Below are 12,311 nucleotides of genomic sequence, written 5' to 3'. Positions count from 1 at the left end.
GATATCCAGAGCGAATCGGGTAGGATTTGGTGAACCTAACATAATTGAGCGGGGTTAGTACTTCACCATTTTAGAATCAAAATTAAGGAAATCCGATGTCAAAATCGTGTTTAGAACGTCGAAAGAAGGTCACACGTCCGATTTGGGTTCGATCGGACCTAAGGATCACCTTCGGGGCCAAACAGGTGGGTAAGACAGGTGGGCTGTCTACCCACCGGTTATACCCACCGGTTATGACCGGCGGGTAGGTACCCGCCTACCCGCCGGTTATACCCGCCGGTTTTGGCGGGAATGACTCTGTCTCTTCCCCATTTTCTCCATTCTTTGGGGAATCAAATGGGGCTTTCCCCCACCCATTCTTCACACCTTTGAAGTCCTATAGGATGGTTCTAACCTAGATCTAGGTTAGATTCAAGTGAGGGAAACCATCTTACCTTCTTTGCCCAAAAATGACTTCAAACCCTTCAAATCACTTCCAACTCACAATGCTTCTTCTACCTTGTCAATATCTCTTCAAATCCTTCAAGATCAACACATAAATCATCTATTAAACCTTAGATTCATCATTTCAAAGGGTATTTACAAGATCTCAAGAAACCATACTCGAATCAAGGGTTTAAAGCTTGGGTATGGTGAATGTTCATAAAACCCAATTTTTCTTACCTCCAACTGTAGATCTAGAGTTGAAGATTACTCTCCCGGCACCGGAATGGCAAGATCGAGCTTCGGCGCCACTGAAATCCTTCCTTTCTTCCTCTTCCTTCTTCTTCCCTTTCTTTTCTCTCTCCTCTTTACTTTTCTCACCAAACGTACGAGGGTAATAAATGGAAAGAAAAGAAATCATAAAGCCTTATATACTATTCCTAATTAAGTGAATAGTCTTGGATGGGTCACTCAGGTGGGTGGGTGTACCCACCTGTTTTACCCACCTGAGAGCCAAGACTCGGGATTTTGACCGGGTTCGGACCTCGGCTCGAACCCCACCCCAGGCATACGATGTAGCATACGTATATACCTTAAAATACAGATATAATACCTGTTTTATCCGTACATAGCCTTATGGTAGGTGCACGTACACGGTTTGGGCACTCCCGTCTCTTCTGGCACTGGCTCGGACTTGTCTGGCCAGCCGGTGTTTAAGGTCACCCGTGCCATCATAGCCCATAAGGAACCCGTTCTAATTTCCTCTGCCTCGGTTCCTGCATGGTTAAACCGGTTCAACCGCGAAATCAGACCGGGTTTAAGAAGCGAGGTATTACAAGGAGGGCAGGTTTGGATGTTAGGCGGGTAAGGAGAAATGGGTGAGGCTGGAGTCGGGTTAGGAGGGAGGAGGGTCGGGTGGATGGATGAGGGTCTCGGAGTTGGGTAAAGAGGATGGGTGGAGAGGGGGTGTTTGGACATAAGGTTTGAAAGGTAAGAGGAGGTTTGGGACCAAACAGAGGAATGGGTGAAGAGATGCTCGAGGGGAGTGAAGGGTGAAGGATGTCGATTGTGTGCAGAGGGATAGAGGAAGGACAGATTGTTAGACTGGAAGAGCCAGGGGGAAGGTGAGCTGCAGGAAGCAAGGGGCCAGGGTAGGCGGTTGGGCTAGCGACAACAGGATTAGGGGGTAGAGGAGACGGCAACCGATGGGATGACGAATCGTCCTCCAACTCAGAGAGAGACAGAAGGGTGAAGCGATTGGGTTCGATAGATAAGCGGTGTTGGACTGAAGGGTCTGCAGAAGTGGGTTTGGCTACGTCTCCCACGATGGCGGAGTTTCTTTCTTCCATGGTGAACAGGGGCGAGAGATGGAGAGGGATCAATCCCTCGTAGCTCATCAAAGATCCCATCAGGATGCATAATAGTAGCAACTTTTTCAGGGCCCTCCGAGGAGGAAGCAGGCATAGTATCGTTGTTCAGAAGCTTAGTAGGACCGGCAGAACAGTTCTTGGTCGAGTGGCCGAAAGATTTGCATAGAGAGCAGTGTGGAGGTATCCATTCGTACACAACGGCTTGATCAAAAGAGTACCCCTCATCGTCAAGGATTGTAACAGTTGAAGGCAGGGTCTGATCAGCAGAGGCTTCAACATAGATTCGTGCGAAGGCAAGTCTACCCATAAATTTAGTTCTTTTGTTTGAGAATAGTGGCTTTCTGATAACGGAGCCAACGATGCTAAGTCCTTGAGGACACTAGAAGTGCAGGGGAAGATTGGGGAGCACAATCCTAATGGGGTTGGATTTGTAGCTGACTTTGGCGAGAGTGGTATATTGATCCCAGTGCCGAAGGAAGATCGGCTTCTTCCCAACCTGCCAGGGACCACCTTCCAGGGCAATGATTTTGTCAGCGGGGTCGGAGAAGTTGAAGATGAACAGACCGTTATCAAGGAGAAAAATGGAGAGGGAGCACATAATTTTCCACTGCTTGGTGAGAGATGCCTTGATGATGTGGAAAGGAGGTCTGGCTCTAAGGAAGTGGCCGATGATGCAGTTGCGCCACTTGAAGATTTCGGCCTCTAGCAGATTCACAGGGCAGATACCAACGAGCTTGTCATGGATGGAGGAGGGAGGGACAAAGAAAAGGGAATGAGCGGCTGTGGGAGGAGCAGGGGAGGCCCAGGACTGCGGAGGAGGGGGAGGAGGAGGATAGGGCTAGGCGAGGGGGGAGCTCCAGTGGGAGAAACCACTGGAGAAGAAGAGGGCATAGGCAGAGGGGGTTACAGGCCACTGACATCATTTGTTGGGGTTGACAGCTAGCATTTCAAAAAAATTTTCTCACTTGTGTTAATTATTTTAATCATCAGCCATGATTTACAGCGTTGACATATAGTTAACAAAATGTAATTGATTGGCCACGCCACCTTTGACTCTTGGAAAATATTTCCTGGCTAATCCTTCCCATCTTTTCTAGTGGATGATTTGTACCAAGTTACCATTCTCTAGTTAATGATTGTGTAGTTTACCATTTCACTCAGTATCTGATGGCAATCTCTTCTTGAGTTTATTCTATATGTTCTTTGTCATGTTTTCTACTTTTGGACATTTGATTTGTCCTGCCTTCTAGTTTCTGACAAATCTTTCGGCACTTTAGCAGGAATTGCCAAATTCTAGAGTGTCCTCGAAGTACTCCGGATGTAAGTTTTCCTCGGAAGGTTATGGGGACTTGCCGGCTGGTTACAGACCTGTTCATATTGAATGGAAAGATCTTGATAAATGTAGTGTTTGCCACATGGATGAGGAGACATTTGCCATTGTTTAACAAGCTTTCTCTTTTGACTATGGGATTTCAACTTATTTTCATTGTAAACTGTCATTATTTTTTGTCGGTTGGATTTTTTTTTTCTTCCCAATTTTATATTTGCATCCCTCAAGTTTTATAATTCGTATGGATTAAATTAAGCTTATCAAGAATTCTTTATTCCCCAGGAATATGAAGACAATTTGTTTCTGCAGTGTGATAAATGCCGAATGATGGTAAATTTTTTTCTTATGTGATCTTAGTTTGCATATATCTTTGTGAGGAATAGTTGTACCTTGAAAGCAAACATTGTATCTGCCCTTCCTTTCCTTTTTTTTCCCAGTTCCCAAACTGCTTTCTTTTTCTTATATTTAATCAGTATCCCCTAAAATTTTCTGGATAAAGGAATTCTCTTTATGTGTGCTTTTCATCCAATTGTTCCTTTGAGGTTTATATTTAAGTTAATGATTGTTCAGGTTCATGCTAGATGCTACGGTGAATTAAAACCTGTCGATGGGGTTCTATGGTTGTGAAACCTATGTAAGCCAGGGATGGCCAAACATCCCCCACCATGCTGCCTTTGTCCTGTTGTAGGTATGCTAACAGTCAAAAGTGTTTCAGTAGTGGTGTGATAAATTATCCATCATTAAGTCCGGGAATTGAATTTCTTTTAGGAGGTGCATTGAAGCCTACAACTGATGGAAGTTGGGCTCATCTAGCTTGTGCTATATGGATACCCGGTTTGTTGTCTTACATTGTAAAACCTGGTTGTTTGTTTGGAATTACAATTATACACTCTTCTTGTTTTCTGATTCACCTAGCATTCTTCAGAGACTTGCCTATTAGATGTCAAGAGAATGGTGCCGATTGATGTGCTTAACCGAATCAATAAGGTAATTAGATATTTATTTCCCATATGTAAAAAAGTCGTTCTCATGGCCCCATTTTGAGCATATGGACTGTTGATTTGTCCGGACTGACTGTTGGATTAGTTGTACACTTATATATTAGCCACATGGAAAATTTCTGACTCAAATTCAATCAAATATCCTTACTGTTTTTCATGCATTCTTGTATTTTTCATCCGTCGATGTACGCCCATTGTCCCAACCTTACTCCCTAGATTTTTCAAAGCTCTATTTTTCCACTTTGTGACCTCCATTTTTTCTGCAACTTGACTGTAGGGAAAGGACCCTAACTACCCTTCCGCAAAATTTGGGCTCCATCTGATCTGCCACGTGGCAAATATTTGGACCGTTTTGGAAGGGTTTCCAAAACCGGCTGTGTGGGAAGGTTTTTTCCTTTTGTGATCTGCCCAAGGTTCAAAAACTTGTTTCATTTTCCCATTCTGGTATATCCAAAACTACAGAAACACAGAAATTTTGCCGAAACAGTCTTTTTTGTTTCCATGTTTTTTGCTTGGCCATTTGGGGGAGGGGCTAATGGCCAAAATGAGAAATGAAATGACCAAAATTTGTGAAATTTCGATGAAGCAAAGTGTTATTTGGACCGAAATGAGAAAAGTTTCAGTGAATCAGTGCTGATTCCGGGGCATAGTTGTCACGGTGTCTGGAGACCTAATGCATTGGAGAGGGTGCAAAAGCAAGGCAACACCAACAAGGCATCCAAGTCGACCAAGGTGCTTAGACGCCTAGGCGACTCCTTGACAGCTAAAATTTGGGTTTTGCCTTCTGTATCGTCTCGGAGATTTCAAAATTAGCGAAATTTTGGTGTATTTTGGTCGAGTTTTTGAACCATGGATGTGCCTTTTTTTTGGAAACACTGCCCCCTTTTATGTTATTATATTTCAATCTGTACTTGCATTATAAGAGTCATAATGATATCAAATTGATTTCGTTCTGGAATTCACAGGATCGTTGGAAACTTTTGTGTAGCATTTGTGGTGTTTTTTATGGGGCTTGCATCCAGGTATGATTGTGACAGTTCTAACAACTACTTACCCTGAAACCAATTTCTGCATTGATGGTTTTGATGGGCTGATATCATAGCTGTCAAGTTGACAAGGTGACACAAGGCATTGAAGGGGTGCTTAGGCGACAAGGCGCCCTAGCTGTGCCGTATGCATAATACAGCAATGATAATTTTATGTAATTATATTTATATGCAACACAGAAGCTATATCAATACAATATTATATGGTGGGAGCCTCGTGCATTGGGTATGCCCTTTTTGTTAGGCCATATCAATGCAATGTGATATAGTTATGCAAGTGACCTAATATGTGAAAACTAATATATTACAAACAAAATACAGTACTTAATATAATATAAGCATATTCATAAAAAAAGCAATAAACATAAATGATAAATCAACGTAAACTCATAATGTGTCATAAAATTAATATAATATAGGCGTGTCCTGTCACAAGGCGATGCCTAGGCAATGATGTCCAATGCACTTACTTTTCTTTCATCAAACAATGTGTATTGTCGCCTTGTAATGGGATCCTTATTCAGCCCTTGTAGAGGAATCATAATTCTCAATAGACAGAATGGTAGGGAGGTGACAACACAACCAGAATTGTGAAATTTTAATAACAAAGGAAGAAGAAAGAAAGAGAAAGAGGGATATGACTTAGGATTCTCACCAAGGCCGGCATTAGCATCTCACCCATGGTTCGAAAACTTGTTTCGGTTGGCCATTTCAGTCAGACTGAAATTACTGAAATTGGCGAAACTTTGCAGGAGAAGTGTATTTAATCCACAGTGTGGAGATGACTGAAATGACTGAAATTTACTGAAGTGACCAAAATCTTGCCGAAACTGGTCTACAATGTAGACATGACTGAAATGACCAAATTTTCACTGAAATAGTGTCGATTTTTGCCAGTTATTTAGTCTCGGCCTCGTTGAAATCACCGAAATTTCGGCGAGCTTTTGGCTTATGATCTCACTAACCAAAACAAGCACCTCAACAAGCAACCCGACATCTCACTAGGCTCCACTACATCTCATAGCTATTGGCATATGTTAGATGGAGTAATGACTTGTTTCAAATATGACACCAGCCCTCTTTATTGATAATAATGGAAAGAAAGTTCTAGAGTATTACAAGGACCATTATACCCCTTAAGGACTTGAGGACACGTTTGGTATTTGACGTTTTCCCTAAAACCCATTATTAAAACACTCCCCCTCAAGCTGGTGCATAGATATCACATATGCCCAATTTGCAGATAATATGATAAAACACCTTACTACTATGAGCATTAGTAAATACATCAGCCAGTTGTTCACTATTGGGAACAAAAGGCACAACGATAAGACCTATATCCAGCTTCTCTTTGATGAAATGTCAATCGATCTCCACATGTTTTGTTTAATCATACTAGGGTTGTGAGCAATACTGATGGTAGATTTGCTATCACAAAAGAGCTTCATAGGAAGGGTAGTGTGGACAACCAAATCTGTGAGAAGACTGTGAAGTCATAGGAGCTCACAAATGCCATGGGCCATAGTATGGAACTTTGCTTCAACACTTAACCGGGCAACTACAGCCAAGGATTAAAGTATCGGTATCGGTCACCATATCGGTCGACCAAAATTAAGATACGTATCGGAGGGTATCGTATCGTATCGGAGATACGCTAAGATATGCTAAAGATACGCACATAAATGGATATGAAACACCTTTTTAAACACTTTTGCATAAAAAATTTGTTAAAAAAACTATTGATAACATGTATTATGCATAAACACTAAATTGAGGGTATCGCACTAAGAATTCAAGGTTTGTAGTTGTCCCATAAATGTAAAATCCTTGTTCCCAACCTTGATTTCCAAGGTTTGTAGTTGTCCTATAAATGTAAAATCCTTGTTCCCAACCTTGATTTCCACTTTAGTTAGAGAGAAATATGACTGGCAGCAACTTTGGAACAAAAACCCCTCAAAAATTCGTGTTTTCTGAAAAAAATACTCATCTTGGCCACTATATGACCGTAGCGCACTGTATCGGTACATACCGATACTCACCGATACGTATTGATCGATACATATCGATACTCACCGATATGTACTGATACTCATCGATACGTACCGATTGATACATACAAATACTCACCGATACGTACTGATACATACCGAAACATATATTTCACATTGATTTTATATTTTTCATAGAGTATCAGTACGTATTGATAGTGTATTGGTGCATATCGATATGCATCATAGGATATATATCGATACGAAAGGATTTTAAAAATTTCATGTATCGTATCGGTGTGTATCGTATCGGTCGGCTAAATTTAAGATACGTATCGGAGGGTATCGTATCGGTATCGGAGATACTTTAAACCATGACTACAGCTTTCTTCTTGCTTCTCCAAGTAACCAAGTTACCATCAATGAAGGTGTAATAACCAATAGTATACCTACCGTCATCTTGAGAACTTGACCAATCAACATTCGTGAAGGTCTCCACCTTAAGGTGATCATGAGGGGAAAAAAGGATGCCACGTCCTGGGATAGACTTCAGGTAATGGAGAATATGTAGTAAAACATCCATATCTGTCCAAGTGGGGATCATGCATGTACTAATTAACCAGGCTGATGGCAAATGCTATGTTAGGGCGTGTATGAGAAAGATGAATCAAGCGACGTACTAATCTTTGATATCTCCCTTTATCCACAGAATCACATTCCTTGCTACTCAGGTGACCATTAGCATCAATAGGAGAATCTGCCGGATTGCCCCAACATGCCTGTCTCAGAAAGAAGGTCAAGCACATACTTCCACTGAGACAAGTAGATCCCGCAGGAGGTGTAACACCCTAATTTGATATTTATACCCCTACTTGTGGACTGGCAAGAAGAAAGAGCAGAGGAAGCCAATGTTGGCATGGTTGGCAATTGTGGAGTGCCAAGAAGGCAGAAGTGACCCCACCTGCTCCTGTTCAGCCTGCTAACATCATTGGGGAACTCATCAGGTGGTGTGGACAAAGAGGTAAGTTTAATTACAAGACTAAGTATAGTAGGAAAAAAAATATGTGCGACATGAGGACTTCCCAGGGGGTCATCCATCCTAATACTACTCTCACCAAGCACGCTTAACTATGGAGTTTTATGGGATTTGGTGCATTAGTGCTGGTATGATCGCACCCAAACTGGTAGGTCCAAAACCGACCAGCTAATTTTGCCTAGCAGAATGTAAACTGAGATACTGTAAACTGTGAATATTCTCTTTTTGTAAGGTATGTAACTCTTATCTGAATAATTGTAAATATATCTTATCACTTAGTTGGCACTGGAGCTTATGTAAGATATTTTTTTTGCTAGACTGTGCATATGTATATAAACTCTGATCTTTCGTAGTGTAATTGTGGTGTTATGATCTGCCCTAGTTTAGATCCTAGAGAAACAGGCTGACTGGATATGGTGAGATGTCCAGTGCCGCATGCCTTAGTCTATTGGAGGCAGGGTGTGACAGGAGGACCTAGCAACTTCAATGCCAAGGAAGTAACAAAGCTATCCTAGATCTTTGACCTCGAATTCCTCACCCAAAGCTATCTCTGCCAGATCATCACCAGTAACAACAATATCATCTACATAGACTATCAAAATAACAATCTTCCCACCAGATCTCTTGATAAAAAGAGTGTGGTCGACATTGCTTTGAGAGTAGCCTGTAGCAACCATAGCCTTGTGAAAAGGCCCGAACCAAGAATGAGGGGATTGCTTTAGCCCATGTAATGTATGCTTCATCTTGCATACCTTCTCTTGGATTTTGGAGCAAGTGAACCCAGGGGAATATGTCTATATACATTTTCTCCTTAGGTTCCCATTAAGGAAGTAGCTGTTAAAGATCCTAATCTAAGTTGGCGGCACAAGATAAGATAACACGGATTGTGTTCATCTTAGCAATTGGAGCAAACCTCTCATGGTAGTAAATCCCGTAAGTCTGAGTAAAGCCCTTGGCATCAAGTTTGGCCTTATAACGATCCACTCTACCATCAGCTTTCTGCTTCATTGTGAAGAGCCACTTTCACTCAATTGTCTTCTTTTGTGAGGGAAGACACACTAGATCCCCTGTGTCATTCTTCTTTAGAGCCTTCATCTCTTCAACCATAGCTGCATGTTATTGTGAGTTGCACTCGCTTCCTGCCAGGCATGAGAAATAGACATAAAGGGTAGAGAAGACACAAAACTTACAATAGACATAGAGGGTATAGAAGGCACAAAACTATAGTAGGAGGGAGAAAGTAAGTTATAAGAAACAATTTTAGCAATAAGATGTAAAGTACAAGATCTAGTGCCTTTACGGACAGCAATAGGCAACTCAAGACATGGATCAACAGAAGGGAAAGGAGAATTACCCGGGTCCAAATGGACAAGATCAGGCTCGAGAGGGGACAACTGGCATGGTAGCGTAGGTGTTGGATGTGTAGTGGTCTGAGTCTACTGTCTGCAAATATATACACTTATCTCTTGTTAAGGCCGAGCTGAAGTAGTAGGAGTGTCACTCTCCCCCTGAAACTGTACACTGGTTAGAATAGCAAGTTCAAGAGGCAGCAATATATCTTCCACAATAAAAGGATACTCCCCCTGAAGAAGCTTCACTCCTTTTTCATTGATACATTCTAATATTTCAGGGAGAGAATGACCCTCCTACCTCATCCAGATGATCAACCTATCATATTTTTTGTGCTATGATCCCAAACCAATCTCCTTCTCGAGGACATAGGGGCGAGATAGAAGGAGTTTGATTCGAGGCCTATCCTTGTGAGTATCGGAATACAGGATGGGAGATCGATTCGTAGTAGGCAATAAGTGCTAATCCTTCTCCCATGCTGAGTCACAGGCAGCGCCTCGGAATCTTTGGATCTCTATTTTCTGCTGAACTTTCAGCTGATCCAAAGTTAGTTGAAATTATGATTAAAACAAGAAAGAGGAAGGGATTTAAGCGAGATCCACTCATAATATATATGCTTCAAACTATTTGAACTAATTGATCTTAGGTATCTCTGTTGAATCTTGAGGCTTGAGTATGTCCATTGATGTAGATAAAACATAGAAGTGGGCTTATTTTAGTGGAAATAATCCTTGCATTGTGTTTTATACATGTTGGGACTTTGTTCAAGTGGGTATTCATTTTAATAGGTCTAAAATATGGGTTGGAGGTAGGAATACAAGATTTACTTTAGGCCCTGTTTGTTTGACGGAGAAAAGTGGAAAAAGTGAAAAGGGGTGGAAAATTTGTACTTGTTTCATATAAACTACCACAAACATGAGTGTTTGGATGAGTGGGGTGGGAAACTTACCAAATAAGGTCATTTAATGCAATAATTGTTGTCTGCTGATATGGCAGTTAACTTTTCCCACCCAATTCACTTCCGAAATCCTACCAAAATTGGTAGGACTTCATGGAAAAGTTGTTTTGTGGCTATCTCTCTCCTCCTCATAATTCCTCTTTTTCCCATAGAATTCCATCTCACTTCCATTTCCTCTCTTTCCCATAGAGGTGGATCCCATTAAAAATTACATATTACATTATCTCATTTCCTTCCCTTTCTTTGTCAACACAACCCACAACATGTGGGATCCATCCTCATAATATTTTCCACCCCTTTTTATCCCTCAAACAAACGTGGCCTTATTAGTTTAGTTAGTCTTTATTTGGGTCACTTTCCTAGTCAGTTTATGTTATGAGTTCAGGATTGATTTAGGCTTTTCCTTTTTTGAGTTTGAGTATGTTTTTGAGTATTTTATATAAGTTTGTAAGGTCCTACAGCTCTGTTCACGAATTTGAATGAAGAAGAAGCTTTCACCTCAATTGGTATGTGGATTTTAGGTTGGCTTAGTGGATTTCTGAGCATTGCATCTGTGGATTCAGATGTGCTCTTGCTGTTGATTCATAAAGGATTTCATATGGATTCCTGATCCTTATTTACTGCACTGAATTCTCTATCAACTGAACTTTCCAGCATTTACTTATTCTGTTATTTCTTCTCAGTTTCTTATTGGAAAAAGTACTATCACTCCCATATACTTGCCCTATAATTACTCCTCCATACCCAAATTTTGTTTTTCTGATTCCCTTAGAAACCCAAACTTCCACCTTTCTTTTCCCCCTGGTTTTAAATTCCTACACTACCCTGCCCCTTCCCGCTGAGATTTCCTGCGTAACCCCTATATTTCTCTGCCCTTCTCCCCTGACCTCTGCATCTCCCCCCCTCTCCTCCATCCTTCCCCACCTGTATCTGTGATTATGAAATAAGTTTCCTCCACTACATTTCTCCAACGTTGCTGTTATTGCTGCAACTGGTGGTTGAGGTCCTTCACCTTCTTGTAATGCCACAGATTAATCAACTGCCACCACAAAATTTTTCCTCCAATAAATTTAGTGCAGTGTGCCACTCTTGTGGATTCACAAGTTCGACTGTTTAGTGATGTTAAAGGTGGGCTTGTTAACATCTTTGCGATCTTGGCCTTCCATTAGATCAAAAGGGATCTTTAAATAGGAGAAATTAACCACAAATTTCATATTTCCTGGTAACTATGCTGTAGTTGGAGGTGTAATTGGAGTGGAAGTAGTCAAAGAGAAGGCAAAGTGATGCAACACCGAAGGTCTACACCAGGAGGCATAAGAAGGTGGTCGACCTAAGTGGCTGACTGGGTCGACCAGATCTGGTCCAAGTCAGCCCACGATTTGGGCTGCTGATGGGGTTATTAGTTGCTTATTAAGTTTCTAAATTAGTTTTTATTTTCAGTCTTACACTAGTTTCTAATTTCTGTTCTAAGTAATTTCTAATTTCAGCTCCAGATCTAGTTTCCTTTTATAGTTTCAGTTTTTAGTAACTTATGAATCAGTTTTAGTAACCCAGAATTAGTAATTTCTGAGTTACTATTTTTTTGTAAACCTCCATCATGATTATAAATAAAGAGGAGGGCAGAATCATAGGCCCACGATTTTAAATTTTAAAAGAAAGCTACTATGCTGCTGCCGCTGGGTTTCTCCATGGCTGTTCCTTGTGTCTGATCAAGGAAGGACTTAGTGTATGATCCGAGTGACTCCTTGCGGCGTGAAGTCCAGGAGGTCTTCTTAAAGCTCTATTATTTTGTTTATATTCTTATCTATT

General features: G+C 41.2%; 1 protein-coding gene and 1 pseudogene across 1 annotated transcript in view; one reads left to right on the top strand and one right to left on the bottom strand.

The window, feature by feature from the left end:
- LOC122064769 (histone-lysine N-methyltransferase ATX2-like) overlaps positions 1–12,311 on the top strand; it is a gene marked incomplete at its 3' end in the record, with an annotated part of 72,633 nt that overhangs the window by 20,558 nt on the left and 39,764 nt on the right. Inside the window, 7 exon segments of the mRNA XM_042628528.1 lie at positions 3,074–3,232; positions 3,406–3,453; positions 3,694–3,811; positions 3,892–3,957; positions 4,049–4,110; positions 5,090–5,146; positions 8,023–8,179. Of these exon segments, the coding sequence (XP_042484462.1) occupies positions 3,074–3,232; positions 3,406–3,453; positions 3,694–3,811; positions 3,892–3,957; positions 4,049–4,110; positions 5,090–5,146; positions 8,023–8,179 (667 nt within the window).
- LOC122064772 lies at positions 8,220–8,336 on the bottom strand (annotated as a pseudogene).

Source organism: Macadamia integrifolia, unplaced genomic scaffold, assembly GCF_013358625.1.
Source record: "Macadamia integrifolia cultivar HAES 741 unplaced genomic scaffold, SCU_Mint_v3 scaffold1753, whole genome shotgun sequence".
In the NCBI taxonomy this organism is placed as follows: domain Eukaryota; kingdom Viridiplantae; phylum Streptophyta; class Magnoliopsida; order Proteales; family Proteaceae; genus Macadamia; species Macadamia integrifolia.
Note: the sequence above shows the minus strand (reverse complement) of the source record. Positions and strands in the feature narration are given on the sequence as shown.